The sequence below is a fragment of the Lissotriton helveticus genome, chromosome 11 (genome assembly GCF_964261635.1).
Source record: "Lissotriton helveticus chromosome 11, aLisHel1.1, whole genome shotgun sequence".
Classification (NCBI taxonomy): Eukaryota; Metazoa; Chordata; class Amphibia; order Caudata; family Salamandridae; genus Lissotriton; species Lissotriton helveticus.
In genome coordinates this window covers 534333233-534356192 of record NC_136072.1, presented here as the reverse complement: position 1 = coordinate 534356192, position 22960 = coordinate 534333233, and the positions used below count along the sequence as shown (strand labels likewise).

Sequence of the window (22960 nt, the reverse complement as noted above, 5' to 3'; positions counted from 1 at the left end):
TCTGGCACCCTTGAAAGCCTGCCTCAATGCCCCCGCCAGACTCCTAACTGGCTCTAAGAAGTTTGACCACATCTCGCCCCCCCTTAAAGCTCTAAACTGGCTTCCTCTCGAGGCCAGAATCCAATTCAAACTGTCTTGCATCACCCACAAGGCCCTCTACTCCAAGTCCCCTGCTTTTCTTGCACAGAAACTTTTATTATCTGGAGGAAGCAGAAACTCCCGGTCCGCCAGTGCCCTTTTGCTCCAACCCGAACGCTTCAAGAAAAAAAGAACATACATTAGGGCTTTCTCTGGGGCCGCTCCAAGAATATGGAACTCACTCCCACCCGCCATTAGAAGGATACCGTCTGTAGCCCACTTCAAAAAAGAGACCAAATCTTTCCTAATGGCCAAATTCCTCTCCTAAAGCTCACACTACAATCACCCCCTCAACCTGACTTTACCTATCATCATTGCACTTTACTGCGGCTGCCTTCTTTATGTTACCCTCCCTGCACTTCGAACTACCCCTCTGGGTGATGAGACTGCTTTTCAAGTTTATCGCATCGTTTTTGCTCCTATCCAGTACAGTAGTCGATTATTATGATTGTTTTGTTTTACCATATACTGTTTCTATTTGTTCCTTTATCCCTGGACTCCCCTTCCCCCTTGTTATATATTCCCCTGATTCTACTGTAAAGCGCTCTGATACCCTCACGGGTCTGGTTCGCGCTCTATAAAACATAAAATAAATAAATAAATAAATAAACAACATGTCTGAAAGCTAGGTTGTCTATGAGTCCGAACGGTTTCATTCACTAAATAAATAATGTGACCAAGAATATATTTCACTGAAACAAGATGGCTCATTCGAGGAAATTCCTCATGGCTCATCAACTCTGCTAATATTCCTACCTAATCCTGCAACTGTAGCATAATGATTTAGTGTGTCCACATTTAATCCTTGAATTGAAGGGAAGCCTTAGTGACAAGCAGAGGAGTCCTAACCCTGAACTGTTGAGGACTGACTTGCATGCTGCGCTGACCAGCATGCTGGCAGGAGCACCTATGTAGAGTTCGAAGGTGTCATTATGTTCAATTGGTGACCATCAAAACAAAAGGTCTTTGGTCGGACCGGGTGCACAATGGGCATAGACCTCATGAAGCGGCAGGATGGGGAAGAGATGTTGTGCCCTAGTGAATACGGCTGCCTAGCCTGTGTCTCCACAGTCCCCACATGGCAGTCAGAACCCTGGAAAGAAGAAAGTCGGTGGCATCCGCTCAGTCAGATTTCTTGTGACAGCCACCTGAAGAGAAGGCTGGGAGGGGAGAACAGAAGAGAAAAGTGAGCTAGTTGACATATTACACACTGCAGAACACCGGGTAAGGCCTGAGAAGAATAATGAGTGCTGCTGCTGAACTGAGTGAATATAAAGGTGAACAAATTGCTGGCAGCCCCAAAAGGAAGATAAAAACCAGCTGAATATAAAGTCCCCAGAATATACAGTGATGCTTTGGAACAGTTGAATGTAAAAGAGGACATCTCAGATGAATCATCGGATCTGCATGACTAGGGAGTGAGTGGCTGCAATAGTTAAAACATCATTGGCAAAACCAATACGTCTTGCCTATTTTTTTTTACCAATGGCATTGGCTTTGGCAGTGTTATTTACAGGTGCTGGTCAGAATTGTCAACAATACAAATATTAACTAATTAAGGGATTGACACCAACAATGAAGTAAAAAAAAAAAAAAAAACTGTGACGATTAATATGTTTGCATGCGCATGTATGTGTCATGATGCTATGGCATTCCCAGCATCTCCATGCTTGTGTAATGCAGTCATTTTGTTTTTTGTTTTTACTATTTCAAGGTTTTGGACACCTATTTTGGAGTGGTAAATAAACATTTTGTTTAAAAAAAGCTTGTCGAAAAACACTAAATTGTATAGCGATGAATTCCAGGGAGACCAAAGGAAAAAAGGTGGTTAGAATTATGCTGATTGACCCACGGGGCATGTATGGACTGACGTATGCTAACACAATTTCAGTATCTCCTGCTTATGTGAAAAGAGATCTCTACACTATAGCTACAATTGTAATATAAGGGCATACAGAGGGGAAGCCAATATGTGTTGAGGACAGTATACTGAACTAGGGGTATTTTGTTGATAATGTACAAAACAATGGTTTTTGTAAGAGTCAATCAATCAATCTATTTGTAGAGCACGCTATTTACCCGTGAGGGTCTCAAGACGCCGAGGGGGGGGAGGGGGGGAGGGGGGGGGTGGAAGCTTTGCTACTGTTCGAAGAGCCAGGTCTTGAGGAGTCCTCTGAAGGCGAGTAGGTCTTCAGTCTGCCGTAGGTGGGTAGGAAGGGTGTTCCAGGCCTTGGCGGCGAGGTAGGAGAAGGACCTGCCGCCTGAGGTTGTTCGTTGGATGCGGGGGACGGCGGCGAGGCTGGCGGAGCGGAGCTGGCGGCGAGGGGTGTGGAAGCTGAGTCTGCTGTTCAGGTAGGCTGGTCCGGCGTTGTGGAGTGCTTTGTGTGCATGGGTGAGGAATTTGAAGGTGATCCTCTTGTCGACGGGGAGCCAGTGTAGGTTTCTCAGGCGGGGGGTGATGTGGCTGTGGCGGGGGACGTTGATGATCAGTCGGGAGGAGGCATTTTGGATGCGCTGTAGTCGTCGTAGGTGTTTAGCTGGGATTCCGGCATAGAGTGTGTTGCCATAGTCCAGCCTGCTGCTGACGAGGGCCTGTGTCACCGTTCATCTTGTTTCGGTCGGGATCCACTTGTAGATCCTGCGGAGCATGCGGAGGGTGTTGTAGCAGGTGGAGGAGACAGCGTTGACCTGTTTGGTCATGGAGAGGGAGGAGTCGAGGATGAATCCAAGATTGCGTGCGTGGTCGGTGGGTATCGGTGCTGTCCCCAGTGTGGTTGGCCTGCAGGAATAGTCCCAGGCTGAGGGGTTGGGTCCGAGGATGAGGACCTCCGTCTTGTCCGAGTTCAGTTTCAGACGGCTGCTCCTCATCCAGTCGGCGATGGCCTTCATTCTGTCATGGATGTTGGTTTTGGCGGTGCGTGGGTCCTAGGTGAGGGAGAGGATGAGCTGAGTGTCGTCAGCGTAGGAGAGGATGTTGAGGTTGTGGTGGCGAGCCACTTGTGCGAGGGGGGCCATGTAGATGTTGAACAGCGTCGAGCTGAGGGAGGAGCCCTGGGGGACGCCGCAGATAATGTCGGTGGCTTCGGATCGGAAAGGTGGAAGGCGGACGCTCTGGGATCTGTCGGAGAGGAAGGATGTGGTCCAGTCGAGGGCCTTCTCTTGGATACCGGCTTCTTGGAGGCGTGTTTTTAGAGTGCGATGGCAGACCGTGTCGAAGGTGGCTGAGAGGTCCAGGAGGATGAGGGCAGATGTTTCACCGTTGTCTAATTGGCGCCTGATGTCGTCTGTGGCGGCGATGAGGGCTGTCTCGGTGCTGTGGTTTCGTCTGAAACCGGATTGGGATGGGTCCAGGATGTTGTTGTCTTCGAGGTGGCGGGTCAGTTGCATGTTGACGATTTTCTCGATGACCTTCGCCGGGAACGGGAGCAGGGAGATGGGCCGGAAGTTCTTGAGGTCCTTGGGGTCCGCCTTAGGCTTTTTGAGGAGGGCATTGATTTTGGCGTGCTTCCAGCTTTACGGGAATGTCGCTGTTTCGAAGGAGATGTTGATGATCTTCCGTAGTTGGGGTGCGATGGCTGTGTCTGCCTTGTTAAATATGAGGTGTGGGCACGGGTCTGTCGGTGATCCTGAGTGGATGGAGTTCATGACCTTGCGTGTCTCGACGTCGCTGACGTTGGACCAGGAGGTCAGGCGGTTGGTGCTGTTGGTGTTCGGGAGAGGGGTGGAGTCTGGCGTGGTCGGGTCGGTCGTGGTTTTGAAGCTTTCATGGATGTCGGCGATCTTGCGGTGGAAGAAGATGGCCAGTGAGTCGCACAGTTCCTGTGAGGGAGGGATGTTGTTGGTGTTGGCGCTGGGGTTGGAGACTTCTTTTACAATGCGGAAGAGCTCTTTGCTGTTGTGTGCGTTGTTATCCAGGCAGTCTTTGAAGGAGAATCTCTTGGCTGATCTAATGAGGTAGTGGTGTCTGCGGGTGGCGTCCTTGAGGGCTGCGTGGTTGTCCGGTGTGCGTTCGTGGAGCCATTTCTTCTCCAGTTTCCGGCGTGCGCGCTTGGAGGCCAGGAGCTCGTCGGTGAATTATAGGGGTTTAGCAACCAAACTGTTGAATCGCCACAAAGATCCCTTTCTAATAACTTGAATCCATAATATTTGGGCAAAGGGCACATCATGCTTTGGGCGGTTCGCGGAGCATTGCACAGTGCTGGGGTGCGGGAGGGTGGATTTCTGGTAATTCAGTGCTTTGGGTTCATTGTGGAAGCAAAATATAGAGTACTTTTTCCTTCAGGGTACACCTCTAGGACCTGAGGGGTAGCAGCACACATTTAAAAACAGTAACATTCCACCCTCTGACCTTGGACAGCCACCACAGAAATATATGCAATTGTGCTGGGAACATGGGAGGTGGAATAACTACATTGATCAGTGCTTATCTGCCTTTGGTCTACAAAATAAAACATTGCAGACATCGGGCACACTCTTGGCAGACCCACCAACGGCAGTAACAATGGTGGGTGAGATTTCAGTTTAGTAAAAGATTTAGTAAAGGATGCATGAAAGGATAAACACCAATCCAAAACACTTGTTATGCAAAATTCATACTAAACTAAGTAATTTTCTGTGTGGCGAAGGACTGATCTATATATTTAGGGGACTTCATGGCACCGAAAGGCACTTCTCCTTTGGGGTCATAACTTATCCTGTAGGATCAATTATTTCTGTACCTGAGAGTTATATACTAATAGATTCTCCGATAAAAGACATCTGGCCAAGATAGTCTTTGATCACTCCCCTGTTGTGCTAACACTACCAAAATTAAAGCGATTTGGGGACTGGTGCTTAGCCTCATGGTAACTCGTGAAAGAAGTGGTTAACAAACAGCTACTTGCATCAGAAAATTCGGATTGTGGCATGTAGCTGTAGATACACATGCTGTGCATACTCCTGCCATCTACTGTTAGGCTTGGGCATGTGCAAGTTGTTTTTCTTCTAAGTCTTTTTGAGTCACGAGGTACCGTGACACCACCTATTGCTGGTAATGTGCATGGGTATTGGCTCAATTTTTCTCCGCCATTGGATTCATACGTGTTCCTTTTAAGCTCTATTTCGATGCCGCATAGTGGTCTTGCCAAGCCCTTTCGGTTCCATCTGCCTCTTCGGTTGAAGAAACAGTGTGTCTACTTCAGTTACAAGCATTCTAGTCGTCTCTCTTTAGCTTCCATTGTCGACTACTTTGGCTCCCCATCTGGGGCCTGGCCCCTTCGGGCCTCCTTCCATTCATTGACATGCAGCCATAATGGAAAGTACTCCATTCCGCTAATGCCCGAGGTGTCGGGCAAAGTACACCAGGGCAGACCTTCATCAGGTTTGCTACCTTTTTCTGTAACCAGACCATCAGGAAGGCGCTCTCTGGGCGTGCGTAGCTTTTTGAAAGAAAAAAGACTCTCCGATACGGTTGGGATTGTCAACTTGCGTCGCCATCTGTGAGGCACTGATGTTTGGAAGACCCATCCCTAGGCCTGTTCGGAGAACAGGAGACCGCGGCCGTGCAGCAGCTGGAGCGTTCTGGGGCTGAAATGTAACTTTCGGAACTGGAAGAGGAAGCATCCTCCAGCGTCAATGAGCCTCCACCCGCCCAGCACCCTTCTACCAGTTGGCCGCAGGGAGTATCGTTGCGTCACCTTCCATCGGCCAGCAGCACTTGAAAGTCGAGCATCACCCTCGAGCGTCACGTCTCGAGCTCATAGGCCAGTGCTACATGGCCATGGTCAACACCGAGATTCTGACAGGAGTACCCTGCATGGCATTGAAGTCCAGTTTCAAGACATGCCCTACCACCTCAGCAAGCTGTTCTGCTCCGACCTCACAACCGCCCTTGAAGCAAAGCTCAACACCACAGACTGCAGAGTCAAAATCAAGTTGGTGCCAGCAGACCATAAGGCTCACTCTGCTCCAAGTAAGTCAACTTCCAGAGCTCCGTTCTTTGTCTCTCCAAGGATCAGGAGCAACCTATCCTTCACCAACCTCAAGAGGAATTCAACTCCAGATGGCAGCAAATTCATATTCAGCCTCGAACTGGGCAAATCTTGTCTAAACCTGTTGTTCAGGCCAAACATTCTTTCCCTCCAAAGAAGAAATTCACTTTTGAGGAGGCCATCAATGCACATTTGGACATGGCTCCTAAAAAATCCTCTAAACCAATATAAGAGCACATCACTAGCACTTCCACTAGCACTTAACCTCATCCTTCCCAGCCACCTTCACCACACCACACCATCATCCAGTCTCCCTGCTGCGACTAGTGGACCCTCCGTTAAAGTCTCCTCAGGGTTCCTCTGCTTCCTGGTTTAGGGTGGATGGCCCTATGTCTCTCAATGACCCCTAGGATGCACCTTATTACACTTCACCACATGAGACCGAGCCGTACCTATATCCATCTAAACCTTCCGCTTTGGATGATAAAACTGCGTATCATGAGGTACTGCAAGGAGCAGCTGCTTCCCTTAAAATCGAGATGCATAAGCAGCTTTCTCAGGATAGCTTCCTCATAGTGCCTCTATCTTTCACTCAAAGATCCTTGCAATACCTTCCAGTGCTTTAGGGGATGTTTAAACTGGTCTCTGACCTCCTTAAGGAGCCAGTTTAGGTGCATACTATGCACTAAGGGTGGACAAGAAGTTTAAACCTCCCCCCTTTGACATCCAGGGACAGCCAGCATTCACCTGACTCTTTAGTGGTGCACACTGCACGGAAACGTTAATACTTGCCGGGCACGGCGAGCCCCCCCCCCCACTGGTCCAGGAGATTAAGAAGTTAATGCAGCCAGGAAAAGGTAAAGGTCCAATCCGCTGCACCTTGACATATTGCTAATTCTGTAGGGTTACTCTTGGTGCAACCGTGCCCACTAGAACCATTTGGAGGAGTTATCGCAGCACCCTGGACTAGTGCAAAAAGAGTGGTCAGGAGTTTGTATCGGAAGGTAAAATTATCTCCACTACCAACATTAGGTGTGTCTTGGATACAGCAGACACTGCTACCTGGGGCATCAAAACTAGTATTGTTATATGCAGACGCACCTGGTTGCATGCTTCTGGTTTTCAGTCAGAGGTTCAGCAGCATCTGGTCAACTTGCCTTTTGATGGTGAACATCTCTCAGCCTCAAGTTGACCAGATGCTGAAAAAGAATAAGAACGATACCGAAACAGACAAAGCCATGTGTTCCTTGTAGACCCGACGGGTTGTGGCTCCTTTTGCTGCTTCCAGTCCGTGGTAGAGTAAAAACCACCACTCCTGAGGCATCCATCTCCTTCCCCTAACACCAACAGTAAATGCTCTCATGAGGTTACGACAGAGGGGATACAAGGGCAGTAACGGCTGTGGTAGGGGAAAATCTGCATCCCTAAAAGGAGCCGCACCTGCTAAGCAGTGACTTCCTCCCAACCCCATAACATGTAACCCCTGTCAGGGTAAGGTTGCAGAAGTTTCCGCCCCGCCAGGCGGAGATCACCTCAGACCAGTGGGTTCTAGATATTATTAACCATGGGCGGAGTTTGCAGAGTTGCGTTATGCGAAACTGCGCAAAGTGGCAAAAAAAACTCCCCCACACTACGCGGATCTCTGCGAATGGCGGAGTTTAATAGAAAAATGCTGTTTTCAATGATTGCACAGTGCTGGATGCTTGCCTGTGCGATCAGCGCGAACGGCACCATGCACAGCGCAGGCTTTCCTTTTCTGCTACTCGAGTAGATTTTCACTTGAGCTGCAGCTTTCTCAACGCGAACGGGCAGTTTCTCAACTCGAGTGGTTATGAGCATACGCAACCACTCGCAATGAGAAACCTGAACCCCCCCCCATCCGCGTTGAGAAATCTCGCTGAGAAGTTTATTTTGCACGCTCGCGCTCGTCAACTTGATGTTGACGATCGCGAACGAGGAAAAATCTTGCCGGGAAGTAGATTTTCCTCGCTCGCGTTCACCAAATTGCCGTTGAGCAAGGAAAAAAGCTCCGCTCTGCTGCTAAAAGCGGAGTTTTTGGGAACTTCCCGATCTCCGATTAACGCGGATTGCGGAAAACTCCGCAAACTCCACGAGTGGAGCGGAGTTCACCGCCCAGGCCTAGATATTATAGTCAAGAGATATTGCCTAATACACAGGCAAACACCCCCAGACATCACCCCCGGCAGAAAACATCAGCGTCTGCTCCAAGAGTAAATGCATTCACTACGTAGCAAAGGGGCTACAGAACCTGTGCCGCCACAACAGTGCAGCAACCTTATACTTCCTGATCCCAAAAAGGAAAAGCCATTCAGGCCCATCCTCTACCTCGGGCCTCTCAACAACTACGATCTATCAGAGCACTTTCACATGTTGACGCTTCAGGATGTCATTCCTCTGCTACAGCAAGGCTGTCCTCAACCTAAAGGACACCTACTTTCACCTATCCATCCACCCTGCACATTGAAACTTCCTCCTGTTGTGATAAATGGTCAGCGTTATCAATTTTAAGTGCTGCACTTTGGAGTAACCACAGTGCCCAGGGTGTTTATAAAATGTCTTGTAGTGGTAGCCTCTCGCCTTAGAAGAACTTATCTCCATGCCTTTCCTTACCTGGACGATTGGCTGATCAAGAACACCACGCAGCAACAATGCCTAGCGCACCCCCAAGCCACCTTACATCTCTTGCACAGCCTGGGCTTCACCATCAATGCAACCAAGTTCCATTGCAAGCCCATGCAAGACCAGCCTTTTCTTGGAGTAAAATGTGCCTTTCGAGTAGGAAAAGCATACCGTAGCCCAGCAAGGATACAAGCATTCCATGCACTGCTACCTCTTTTTCTGCCACATTGTCAGGTGACGGCCGCAACGGTCATGTTCCTCTTGGGGATGATGGCCTCTTGTATTGCCTCATTCCCACAAGTTAGGTTACACGTGCATCCGCTGCAGGAGTGCCTAGTAAGGTAATCTTTTCTGTCTCTTTGCTCCATCAACACTCTCACCCTTTGTGCCAGAAAAAAACTGTCTAACAATGGAGCCGATGCCCATGCTCATTACCAGCAGTCAGGGGTGGTTCCTGTGCCTGAGCATTGGGATTTCACGCTTGCCAATTTTGGGAGGCATTTGGATGGTAATTCCTGGTAGCAATTGCGATCTACAAGCCTAACAAAGCAGTGCGTACCTTGGCACCAGGCTGAAACTTCACCCTTCCTCACTCGAGGATCAGACAGTTTGCAGAGGCACATGCGCTAGTAGTGCGCATGTACCAGGTAACTTTCATTTTTAGGAGAGCGGGGGTGCTGTCAAGATTTGTGAGTAACATGTAGATTACATGTTACAATTCCTAAAAAATGTTTTAGGGTAAACTTTGCAGAAATCTGACTGTACAGTGCACGCCAGGCCTGAAAATCCCTGAGGGTCGAAGCTTTTCCTCTTCCCAATGATAATAAAGGTGTGCGATCAAGACTGGTAGTATAGAGGGGCTTTTAGTAATATTTTTTTTAAAAAGCACCACCTAGTCCTTTAGACACTTGAACAAAACCGGTAATATTTACTAAGATTGGCTTCTTTGGACTCTAGATGGTTGGATTTAGCAGCCCAGGTCTAAGCAACTTCCGTTTTGCAGTTAGGCAGCTGAAGTACGAGGAAGTAAAAAAGTGTGCCCATGGGCAACACTGAGTGTTGCTTACGAAACTGAGAATACATCTGCCATCAGCGCTGTCCTCTAGAGGCCACACCTTGGCCTTGCGTGAACACCTTGTTTCCAGAGCACTTATTAGTTCTGCCAAAAAGTGAACAGCAAAAATTTACTCAAATAAGATATTACATGATATGCTTTTAACGTTGCAATTTGTTTGCACTCCAAAATGATTGCCTTTGAAATGCCACAAACTTATTTTCACGGTGTATATAATTAAAGTTATAGGTGACTGTTCTGATTTTACACCAATAGTGCTTATTGTGATCTTGGTTATTCATGTTCTGAAAACCATTTGTGTACACAATGGAAGACTTTACCCCTGGCACCCTGGAAAATCTGCAAAGCGCAGAGCAATACAGCTATTTGTAGTTGAGTAATTACGCTGTCCAACTTCATCTCTATACACTTCCAAAGTGGCAAAATGCAACGTGTTTGTAAATAGATACCTGCATTGAGAAGTATTTATTAAATGTAAGTTTTTAAACATGAACTGAGAAACACCCCTCCCCCCTCTCTGATTACAATGTTATTAGTGAACTAAGAGGCAAGTCCGGGGTTGTGGGTACCGAAATGTGGGCCAGATTCTTATTATACATGGATGAAAGTTACACTACTATACACCAATTAAAAAAAGAAATCTATGGGGTAGACACCTGAACCCCCTCTCATAAATGTCCATCTCGGTTGAGCACTAAAATTGGTTAACCAGGCTTACTCCCCTTTGCTCAGATGGCTGAGGAGAGCGGCCCCCTGGGACAATTCCTCCTCCATCGACTGCTCATACATGCCTGCCATCGCCTCAGGGATTTTTGGGAGGTGAGTGCTCCACGCTGTATTAACTATGGGTTCAGGCCGCCATCTCATTACCTGGTTGCATAAGGCCGTACGAGAACTGGCACACGTCTCTCTTGACTCACTCTGCTGGACGAATTCGGGAAGCAACTTCATGATAAAGAATGGGAGCAAGTTCTTAAGTTTTCGAAGAAATTTTCCTGAAAATCAAGAACATACAGTACTATATATTACAGTGGGCCTATCTGACGCAGGCGCAACTTCAAAACACTTTCCAGAGTTGCAATTTGCTGCCCTCGCTGCCACGCTTTTAACGTAGAGCTCTTGCATATGCTCTGGGACTGTCCAACTCTTCAGCAATTCTGGCACCCCATTCACGCTACAATGCGAGAGGTCACTAGACTTCTGGACCTCGATTCTTGGGAAGCCTGTTCACTAGGCGTATTTAGATGTAGGAAGCAGCTCAAAGCGCAAACACGCTTCGCGGCCCTGGCCCTTCTGGTAGCCAAGCGTGCCATCACCATGCACTGGCGCGTGCCAGCAGGCCCCCTCTGGAGGCCTGAATAAGACCTGTACTTAAGTGAGCCGTTGCAGAGGAAGACGCGCTTCAAAATGAGGAGGTGCGACTGGTGCGCCGACGCCCCATCTCCCCAGAGTGAGCAGTGCTACTCATGCTTCCGCCAAACAACTGCCAAAGACGCTACATCCCCGCCGTCACAAAGCCTGCAAGGCTTGCCCAAATAAACGCCCTTCCAGGCGGAGACACCCACTTTCTCCATGAGGCCTCTTAGTCTCACCCAGTAAGTGCCCCTGCTGTAGCCCAGTCACCGAGGTATCAAGGCACGTTTCCCTGCGCCAGGGCCCCCTCGTCATCTTCATTGCTGTCGCAACACTTGCCCCCCTCCTCTCCACCGTACATTCCTGTATTTATGTCCCAAGTTGACAGTTCAGGTTTTTTTCTTGGGTACGATGCTAGGAGCAATGCCTCTCACAGTGGTAGTCCCAGATACTAGGCACCCCAGTGAATGCTCCATGCAGCCTAATTAGTAACTGTTATGCGGAAGACTTTGTCACAAATGAACCACTGTATCTTCGAGTAATGTATGTAAAAAAATTATGTTCAAGGCATATGAGCTGCAGATACTACACTTTTGCATTAGATCGCCACCTGGTGTTGGGCGCGGATGATTGCATGTTGTTGTCGTCTTGGAAGAAGTCTTTTGTAGTCACGAGATAGGGGACTCCTCCCTTGGACGATAGTGCGCATGGGTATCGACTCCATCCTTAGATTGTTTTTTTCCGCCACTGGGTTCGGATGAACTTTGTCCGCTCTGCCTCGAAATCTACTTTTCAAGTACTTTGAAGCGTAAAAAAGATCATAAAAAATTACTTAACTAACGATATTGACTAACATCGTTTCGACTCCATCAGCTCGATTGCGGTCGTTGACACGGGCGGTTGGGCCTATCCACGCCGTGAGGCCTACACCTCATTTAAGAAATGCCCGAGTGTGGAGCAAAGTTTCCACACAGTGACCACCACGAGGTCTGCAACCTGTGCTTATCGCCAGAACACGACGAATCCAGCTGTACAGCCTGCGCGTCCTTTCGATCCAAGAAAACCATCCGAGATCGGAGGGCCCGTCGACGCGACATGCAGAGATCAGCTCCGGAACCGGTGGACATTTTCGACGAGGAGGTTCCGCTATTTCCCGAAGAAGATTCCGATGATCTCCAAATCATATCAGAGGCAGACGACTCAGATGACTCCATACCATCGGGTCAGCGCATGAGTACTACTGCCCCTGCACCACACACAGCACCCAGATCGAAGGCAAAGGTCAATACTCCGCCTCCGGGGCCCAGTCGAGACCGAAAAACCACTTTGAAAGCCCCGCCATCGAGCCCGGCTCGGAAGAAAGCAGTTAAACCTTCCGGTAGCTCTTTACTGAGCAAGCCGCACGTGCCGATCCCACCAGTTCCTGGGCACCGAAACCGAAAGAAGTCTCGGCTCCAAGACCGTCGACTTCTAAAGACAAAGGTGCGAAGCCAGCGTCCGACTCCTCGAAGCCAACGAGACCAGCTTCCACTCCGAAGACATCGTCTTCTGTACCGAAACCGACAAGCCTGATTCCGCTGCGCCCAAGCCCTCGAAACAGCCTACGACACCGAAAACAACACCTTTGGTGCCGAAAACTGCGCCAAAGGACAATGTAACACCTCCTAAGGCCAAAGACAAGCAGCAACCTCGTCCGGAACCGAAAAAATCGGCGCCGACAAAGGTTCCACAAGGAGAAGAACTTTTCCAACCAGATCCTCTGCAAAAGAAGATCTATATTGACCCAAAAACAGGTGCTGTATCCACTATACCACACAAGAAGAGGAAGGCAGATACAACACCCACACCTGTAGTACCTGCCAAGAAGAAGGACTCTTCCACATCTCCTATGCACCCTTCTTCTCCTATACTTCCTTCTCCTTTATCCCCTGTTCCTCTTAACATTTCACCACATATTTCTCCTCCACATTGTCCTACTATGTCCTCACATTCACCTCAAAATGATGAGTATAGCCTAGGGAGAGGGATAGACCCAGATGAACCTTTCCCATACCCTTTAGTTGATCCAGACTGGGAGTACCCAAACCCAAGGGATGTACCAGATATTCCTGACCCACAGTCATACCCATCAAAACCTTCTCCCCAGAAGATAACATTGGTTTTGGGCACCTATTGAACAGAGCTGCTGTAATTTACCATGGGGTCACTATGCACTCTGATGAGGCAGAAGAGGATTTTCTATTAGACACATTTGAACAATCACAAAGGTCTGTTCAAATTCTTCCTATGATTAAAGGGGCCATCAAACATGCTCCAGAGGTATTTAAAGACCTTGTACGTACCAGGATCCTAAACCCTAGAATTGAGAAAAATATAGGCCTTCACCTGCCGATCCAGCCTACATTAAAGGACAACTACCATTAGATTCACTAGTTGTATCAAATGCTAGGAAAAGGGCAAACTCACAAACGTCAGGTGAAGCACCCCCACCTGACAAATGTAAATGTAAATGTAGTTGAGCTTATATAGCGCACAGCTACCCGCAGTGGGTTTCCCGGCGCTTGCTTAAGGAACCCTTCCTGGTATTCCCCTGTGAGATAGCAGGGTATCCACAAGGTGAAAGTCAGGCATCCCGCCGCGAGGGGCCGTTTTGGAGATTAAGCAAGCTATTGCCCAGAGTCGCAGAGTGTGAACCCGTGAGTCGAGGAGGCACCGGGGCGAGAATTATCGAGTCCGTGGAATTTTTAGCCCAAGACCCTGCCGAGGCGGGGAATTGAACCCTGGTCCAGGACCGATCTCAGCTTCCGGGTCTGCTGCCTCTAACCCCTGAGCCACACTTCAAAGAATCTAAAGTCATAGATGCCTCCAGCAAAAGAATAGCGGCACAAGCTACTAACATATGGCGTATAGCTAACACACAAGCCCTCCTTTCAAGATATGACAGGGCTCATTATGATCAGTTAGAGAAACTATTAGAACACCTACCTGACCAATATAAAACGCAGGCAAACAACCTTATACAAGAAGGCAAGCTAATTTCCAATGCCTCAATCAAGTGTGCACTTGATGTGGCAGACACTGCGTCTAGAGCTGTGAACACTAGTGTCCTACTTAGAAGACATGCGTGGCTACGCATATCAGGATTTAAACAAGAAGTGCAAACTACCATTTTAAATCAAGCATTTAATCAAAATCAATTGTTTGGACCAGAGGTAGACACAGCACTTGAAAAAATGAAGAAGGATACAGAGACTGCCAAATCTATGGGAGCTTTACAGTCCACACAAGCTAGAAGTTCCTTTCGTCGCTCCTTCTACAGAGGAGGCTCCAAACAAACTGGAGCAGACAATACAACATCCTTCAAATCCAACACACAAGCATCCTCTAACAAAGGTTATTTTAGAGGAGGATATAGAGGAAACAATAACAAAGGAAGAGGTCGGGGTAACAACAATAATCAAACCTTTTCCACCACAAAACAGTGACTTTCCTCTGCTTCCCCAACAGCAATCCACTCCTGTGGGGGGCAGATCAACACAGTTCCTACCTGTCTGGAATTCCAAAACAACAGACAAGTGGGTAAGTCAAATTATCCAGTATGGCTACTGCCTCGAACTTACAGCAACCCCTCCATACATACCACCCAAGCAGCGTCCAATGTCTGTAGAACATCTTACTCTGCTCAAACAAGAAGTCCTGTCACTTCTTCATAAGGACGCAATAGAAATAGTTCCTTAACAACACCAAGAAACAGGGGTTTAATCGCTGTATTTCCTAATACCCAAGAAGGACGGGACACTAAGACCAATTCTCGACCTCAGGCCCCTCAATCATTACATACAATCAGATCATTTTCATATGATCACTTTACAACAAGTGCTTCCACTGCTGCAACAAGGCTATTTCCTTACAACACTAGATTTAAAGGACGCCTACTTCCACATTCCGATACATTCTGCTCACAGGAAGTATCTAAGGTTTGTACTGGAAGGACAACATTATCAATTCAAAGTCCTTCCATTCTGAGTTACTACAGCACCAAGAGTATTCACAAATTGCCTAGCAATAGTAGCAGCACATCTCAGGAGACAACAAATACATGTCTTCCCTTATCTAGACGATTGGCCCATAAAAGCCAAGTCATTCAATCAGTGTGTTCAACACACACATCAGACAATTCAAACATTGCACGACTTAGGGTTCACAATAAACTCCACCAAGTCGCACCTGCAACCCTCTCATACACATCAGTATCTAGGGGCTACAATAAACACGTCTACAGCTCTAGCGTATCCCAGTCCAGCAAGGATACAGTGCATTCAAGCATTAGTCACAAGCTTCCAACATCAGCCCTCTCTCCAAGCCAGAGTGTTCATGAGACTAATAGGCATGATGGCATCTTGCATCTTCATAGTACCATAAGCAAGACTGCAGATGCGTCCGTTACAGGAATGTCTAGCACAACAGTGGAACCAGGCTCAAGGGCAACTAACAGACCTGGTGTTGGTAGACAGCCGCACACATCGCTCTCTGCAGTGGTGGAACACCAAAAACTTGACAAAGGGACGGCCATTCCTCGAACCTGTTCCACAAATAGTGCTCACAGCAGACGCATCTCTCACAGGATGGGTAGCCCATCTCCTACATACAACTCAAAGACAATGGAACATTCAACAAAAAATGTTCCATATCAACCATCTAGAGCTTACTAGCAATATTCTTAGCACTCAAGACATTCCAAGTACAAGTACAAAACAAAGCTGTATTAACCCGGACGGACAACATGACAGCTATGTATTATATACAAAAACAGGGGGGACACACTCTCTACAACTGTCCCAGCTTGCACAGAACATTTGGAGATGGGCCATTCCACAAAATATATATCTGCTAGCAGAGCACCTTCCAGGAGTTCACAATCAGATAGCAGATCTGTTGAGTCGGCAGACACAACAAATTCACGAATGGGAACTACATCCGCAAGTTCTTCAACCATTTTTTCACAAGTGGGGTCATCCAGAAATAGATCTGTTCGCCACACACGAAAATGCAAAATGCCCAACCTTCGCCGCCAGGTTTCCACAACCGCTGTCCAAGGGCAATGCGATATGGACGAACTGGTCAGGCAGATTTGCGAACGCTTTTCCACCACTACCACTAATACCATTAGTAGTACGCAAGCTCAGACAACAGTCTCTCAAATTAATCCTGGTAGCTCCCACATGGGCACGCCAACCGTGGTTCGCCACCCTGCTAGAACACTCTGTAGTTCCACACCAAAAATTACAACTGACACCATCCCTGCTAACGCAGAACCATGGAGACATCAGACATCCAGACCCAAATCAACTGAATCTGGCGATCTGGCTTCTGAAGTCTTAGAGTTTGGTTATCTTATCCTACCACCAGACTGTATGAACATCATTAAAGAAGCCAGGTGACCTACTACCAGAGCTTGTTATGCTTCTAAATGGAAGAGATTTGCCATTTATTGCAACAATAAACACATTGATCCCCTGGATGCTTCTATCCAGAATATCTTTTGCTACCTTTTACATTTACAAAGTTGTAACTTGGCATATTCATCCATACACCTGCACCTTGCAGCAATTGCAGCATATTTACAAAACAGACAACATCTGTCTCTTTTTAGAGTACCTGCTATTAAAGCATTTATGGAAGGATTAAAAAGAATTATTCCACTCAGGGTAACCACCTTCTCCAGTATGGAACCTAAACGTTGTTCTTCCAAAACTCATGGGTCCCCCTTTTGAACCTTTACACAAATGTGAACTGCAATTCCTCACATGCAAAACAACTTTCCTTATTGCTATTACCTCCCTTAGAAGAGTAAGTGAGATACAAGCTTTCACAATACAAGAACTATTTTTACAACTACATCGTAACAAGGTGGTTCTAAGAACTAATCCTAAATTCCTTTCAAAAGTCATTAGTCCTTTTCATTTAAACCAATCAGTAGAGTTACCTGTGTTTTTCCAAAACCCTGACTCTGTAGCAGAAAGAGTTCTACACACACTAGATGTTAAAAGAGCTCTTCCCTACTATATAGACAGAACTAAATCTTTTCGAAAGACAAAACAATTGTTTGTATCTTTCTCTCCACCACATAAAGGCAACCCCATCTCTAAGGTTGGAATTGCAAGGTGGATTGTAAAATGTATACAAATATGCTATCAGAAAGCAAAATGTACATTAACAGTTCCTCCTAGAGCGCATTCCACACGCAAGCTAGGAGCCTCTATGGCTCTCTTAGGGAACATCCCCCTAGAAGACATATGCAAGGCAGCAAAATGGTCTACAACACACACCTTCACTAAACACTACTGTGTTGATGTGCAAGCTAAGCAGCAAGCTGCAGTAGGCTAAGCTGTCCTTAAAACTCTCTTTCAAACTACTGCAACAGATATAGGTGACCACTGCTAGGGGAGACACTGCTGCACAATCGATGCAAAAGTGTCGTATCTGCAGCTCATAACGGAAAATGCTGCTTACCAGTATGCATCTGTTCTTGGCATGTAGAGCTGCAGATCACTACACGCCATCCCGCCTACCCGGGACTTGTATCTGTTCCAGTTCTATCTTACTTAGATGCACATGCATGGACATCCTTTTTCTTTACTTCCACTAACTCCATCATGGCGAAAAACAATCTACGGATGGAGTCAATGCCCATGCGCACTATCGTCCAAGGGAGGAGTCACCTATCTCGTGACTACAAAAGACTTCTTCCAAGTCGACAGCAACATGCAATCATCCAAGCCCAACACCAGGTGGCGATCTAATGCATAAGTGTAGTGATCTGCAGCTCTACATGCCAAGAACAGTTGCATACTGGTAAGTAGTATTTTCCTTCTTTCTTTATGTGATAATCAATCGACGATGGTTCGACGATGGTTCTTTTAGTCACAATGGAGATCCTAGTAGACCGGATAGGAGAGGTGATGGCTGTAGTACAAATTGTCGTCGTCGACGAAGGAGCAGAAGATGTTACTGAGATGGTAGTCACAGGAAAAGCTGAGGAGACAGAACAGCTTTTACTCACAGTTTTTTTTTAGATTCCTTGAGAGCTGGGGCTTCAGGGAGAGAAGATGGAGCTCTCTGTGTTGGAGGTTTTTACATGCTTTCTCCCCTCACTTGGATAATCCTCCTGTGATCTTGCTCTTTTGCTGGAGGTCAAAGCTCTGTCTTCATCATCAGTAGAAGAGGATTTGAGCCATAAAAGGACTCTGGCCTCCCTATCCCTTAAAGTCTTGGAAGGGAAGGTGCAGCAGATCTTACAATGTTTTGCCTCATGCTTTGGATAAAGGCAATAAATGCAGTCCTTATGTTGGTCATCAACATGGACCCTTTTCTTTTCACATGTTCTGCAAGGTCTAAACAAGGCCTTCTTCTCAGACATCCTGAAGTAGAGAAAAACTGAGTAGAGACTCAGGGAGACTCCCTTCCACACGACGTGCGGTGAAAATCTGAGAACTGACTCTGCAGAGAGGGTTCTAGAGGGTGCTGTGAGCTGATTGGTTGGAACAAAGACTTTGGTCTTTTTAGCATAATGAGGTAGATAGGCTACTACAATATAGGCCTCAGGCCTTTCTCATAGGGCCTACTACTGTATTTTACTTTTGGCACTGCTTTTTTATATACCGTGGGACTTCCCGCCTCAGCGACGGGGAATGATTCAGGCATGTGAATTTTATGAAAGATACCAATCCTGGATAACCGAAGTTACAGGTAAGTAACTTGTTTTCTTTTCTAGGTACAGCTTGTTTGTGCCAATGAATACATGCCACATTTGTACATTGCCCATCTTCTAAAGTATTGCAGTGCTGCTGTCTTGCTAGTGGAGTTTCCATGTATAATAGAAAGCGCAATAAAATGTTTTCCAAAGAAAGAATGTGTTTCCCTGCTTTCGCAACCTTTTCGAATCTTATTGCTGTTACTGGTATATCAACGAGCCACTCTTATCCTTAGCGCTCCAGCTCATTGATTATTTAAAGTGTGAGTATATTCACTCAGTGACTGTCTTTGCTCACTTGTCGTTGGGCAGCAGTTGTGAGTTTGTTCAATCATTGTTCATAAGCCTGTGTATAAGGGAGAGTGGGTTTGTTCACATGTCTGTGACCCAAATGGCGCTTGTTTCTATTCATGCCTGAATACCACTGACTGCGTTTGCACAAGTGTCTCAGAGGACCAGTGCTTATGGCTTGTTTCATACCAATCAGCGGTATAATCCTTCATCTTTTTCAGCTGGTGCAGGTGTTGAACATGGTGACAGGCATGCTACACACGTACTCTGTGGTGGACGAGGGCGAGAGCTTGCAAAATCTGATTACTCGGATCGCAGAGGACTCTGGCATTTCAGAATCAGACCAGGAGTTGCTCCAGGAGGCAGGGCTTGCTTTGGACCCTCAGAAACCGGTCACTCAGTGTATTGCAGAGAGCAAGGTAAGTAGTATTGTGTAATTCAAATGATCCAGAGATCCTACATAGCCAGCATAATCAAAAATCTGGTGAGATCCTTTTACCACCGATACCTCAGTGGGTCAATAATTTCCTCCCTTGACTTCCTCCCCACTTGTAATAAGCCCATTAGATTAGAGTTTGAATGTGACCTCCAAAGTTGTAAAAGCATGTGATGTATCTTTTCCACTCTGCTCGATGCACCCCTTACCTCTAGCCCTTTTTCACACTAGATATAGTAAAGACGCACATTGATGGCATATGGCACCTATGCCACTATATTGTGTTTTTCTTTTCCATTTTTTTTAATGCGGAGTTATTGCCTGTTTCGGATTCGAGCCACAAAAATATTCCTATCAACCTGTCTGAAACTTTTTTCTTCTTAGCCAAATGATGGACGGACAACAGACACAGACCTCATTTTTCTGTTTGACAACAGCAAGACTGCTTATGACCCCCAAATATCATTACGGCCCCATCCTGATAGCGTGAACTGTATCCGTGAGTATCTGTTAATTACTGCTATTTAGCTCCATTTCTGCTACTACTACTGTTATTACAGCCTAGATTTGCAGAGTGCTCGGCATTAGTTTTTATACTCATGTGTCTTTGTTTGTTTACCAGTTGCCTTTGAGTGTTTTAATACTTCCATGTCATCGCTTTTTCATGCTTGCTTTTTTGTGGCACTAGGTTTGTTGCTTTCATGTAATTTGTTTTAGTAGTTGTAAGCCATTGATTTAGATGTTGGTGTTAATGTTTTCAAGAATTTAGCCCTTCAGTGCTTTGTGTGTCCTTGGTCTCCATGCTTGTGTGCCACTTATTCTGATGCTGGCACGTCATTGGTTCAAGCGTTTGCTTGCTGTTGGGTTAGCCACTTGTGTGTCATTAGTTTTGAAGTTTGTGTTTCATTGTAATTGACGCATGTCACTGGATCTTAGGTTTTTTTGTGATTGAACAGACAATCCATGACATAACAGTATTTGTTTTGTTTTCAATGGAATTGTAATTGATATAAATTATTTTAAGTAGCAAATAATTGTGTGGAGAAGGTGTTTCCTTACAATATGCCACAAAATTATAGCAGGTGAAAAGTAAGACACCAATTAATGTACCAGAAATTAAGTGTGTAGCAATAAATATGACTAAAATAACCTAACATTTTCTTTAAACATTGGCTCAATGGCTAGATTTGTTAAAACAAGTATTCTATTTTTGCAACAGGGAAATATTATATTAACATTCTTTTAAACTTTATCCATCATTTTGCATATATTCTTACAATGTGTTACCAAATAGCACCAATTACAGTATTGAGTAAATAGCAAGTACATCCGTATAGTGGAAAAGTACATATCCATTCAGGTGGAGACTGGGGCGAAAAGCAAAAAGGGATTATTCGTGCAGCTACATGAACCAATACCTTATGTTTAACAAAGTGTCATGTCTGACAAATTTTAACAGACTGTTCCCATGAGGCACAGGATCAAGACTGATTTGCATATAGCTGGGTCTGAACTGAGGTGGCGAAGTGAGCTAAAGAATGATGATGGATTCAACCCAGATCTGTGACTGGGGGTGAGTGTCTGAAAAGTTTCAGCGCTCTGTCCATCATCTCCTTGTGCTTGCTTTGTTCGCCCTAAGGGGTAGACACTATAGGGGTTGAAGATCGGGCGTGGGAAAGCCCCTTTAGCAAAAGGGGTGACATGGGTCACCACGTGGGGGTGAAGGACTTGATTCCCTTTGTCGGCTGCAATGATGGGAAAGTTGACCCAAGGGGCTAGGCAACTTCTTCACGATCGAACAAGCACATAAAGTGCCGTTGGGGAGACCCAAGCCCGGGGCCCCCCCCGCCCAATCATTGCGAGGGTGTTAAACTTTAGGGACAGAGACGCTATCCTGCAGGCTTCCCGATAGGGAGGTCCACTTCGTTATGAAAACGCCACTCTCTCTTTCTTCCCGGATTTTACCCAGACAGTCCAGAAGCAGCGCCAAAGTTTCCTCGGAGTAAAGAAGAAGCTCAGAGATGCAGGACTGAAATACGCAATGATGTTTCCGGCCCGGTTGAGGGTGGAGGCTGAAGGGAGGGTTTGGTTCTTCGACGTCCCGGAGGTGACTTCGGACTGGTTGGAGAGCCGCCCCGAGCGGACTAGAGAGGCAAGACTGTGATGGAGGTGGCGGACCGCAGGAAGAGGAATGATGGTGGCCGCATGCTATCTGGGACTTTCTGAAAGCGTCAGGTAGTGGGTTCAGCCCACATGTGCTGTTTTGATGCTGGCCCTAGGACTATAGTTCGACATTGACACAGAGCAGGGTGGTTACTCAAAGGGGTGGGGGGGTGACAGAGTCCTGACCTCCTCCTTTTTCTACTTTTAGTTAGCCAGTAGTTTAGTTTATGGGGCGACAGACACACTGCCAGTTGGAGTTGGGCGCAAGCCATGAGCAGGGGTGCAGGGTTGGGGGGTGGGTTTGGGAGCCTTTTCGAGCTCTATGTCCAAGGAGTCGTTTGTGTTTTGTTTGGATTTGTTAGCATCAGGTGACAAGGATGTGAATATTCTGTATCCATACCTACACAATGTCGAACGATAGACGAGGATTGGGGATAAGTGTGCTTAGCTGGAATGTAAACGGCTTGGGGGACAAGATAAAGCGAGGGATGGTCCGTCAATTTATTCGAAGGCACTCCCCGTATATTGCGCTGCTACAAGAGACACATTTAGTTGGGAACCGTTGTGTGGCCTTGCATAAAGGAGGCTATAAATTGGTGGCACATGCGGGGTTCACTTCGGAGTCAAGGGGGTCGGCATCTTGGTTAAAAAATCCTTTCCCCTGACTGTCCAGGCTACCTGGGTTGACAAGCGCGGCAGGTACATCCAAATATCAGGACAGTGGGGGGGGGGGTCACTTTTGTTTCTTTTTATGGTCTGCCAGGCCTGCAATCTGACACATTCCATGATTTGGGCTCAATTTTCTTGATCCTGCCCTTGGGCCTCTTAGTGATGGGAGGTGACTTTAATCCATTAATGGACGGTGGGGTTGATCGACTGCCCGCTCGGTGCGCTGCGGCTGGCATAGCTGTGGCTCACTGACTTCCTTGAGACTACAGGGCTAGTGGATGGTTGGAGGATGCGCAATATGAGCGAGATGCACTATACACACGTCTCCGCTGCACATCCTAGCCTGTCAAGGATAGATTGCGTGCTGGTGCCAGCGGCTCAGGCTTACACTGTCCGGGACGTGCGGCACCTCGGGAAAGGTACCACAGACCATGCGCCGGTTTGTATCCGGTTGGAGATAGATTATTTTAATG

The 22960-nt window shown here is 46.9% G+C and overlaps 1 protein-coding gene across 1 annotated transcript in view; it reads left to right on the top strand.

Moving 5' to 3' along the window:
- Positions 1–22960, top strand: part of IKBKB (inhibitor of nuclear factor kappa B kinase subunit beta) — a 543710-nt gene that overhangs the window by 269263 nt on the left and 251487 nt on the right. The window contains exons 11-12 of the mRNA XM_078666224.1: positions 19441–19638; positions 20040–20154. Of these exons, the coding sequence (XP_078522350.1) occupies positions 19441–19638; positions 20040–20154 (313 nt within the window). The remainder of the gene's footprint in view (positions 1–19440; positions 19639–20039; positions 20155–22960) is intronic.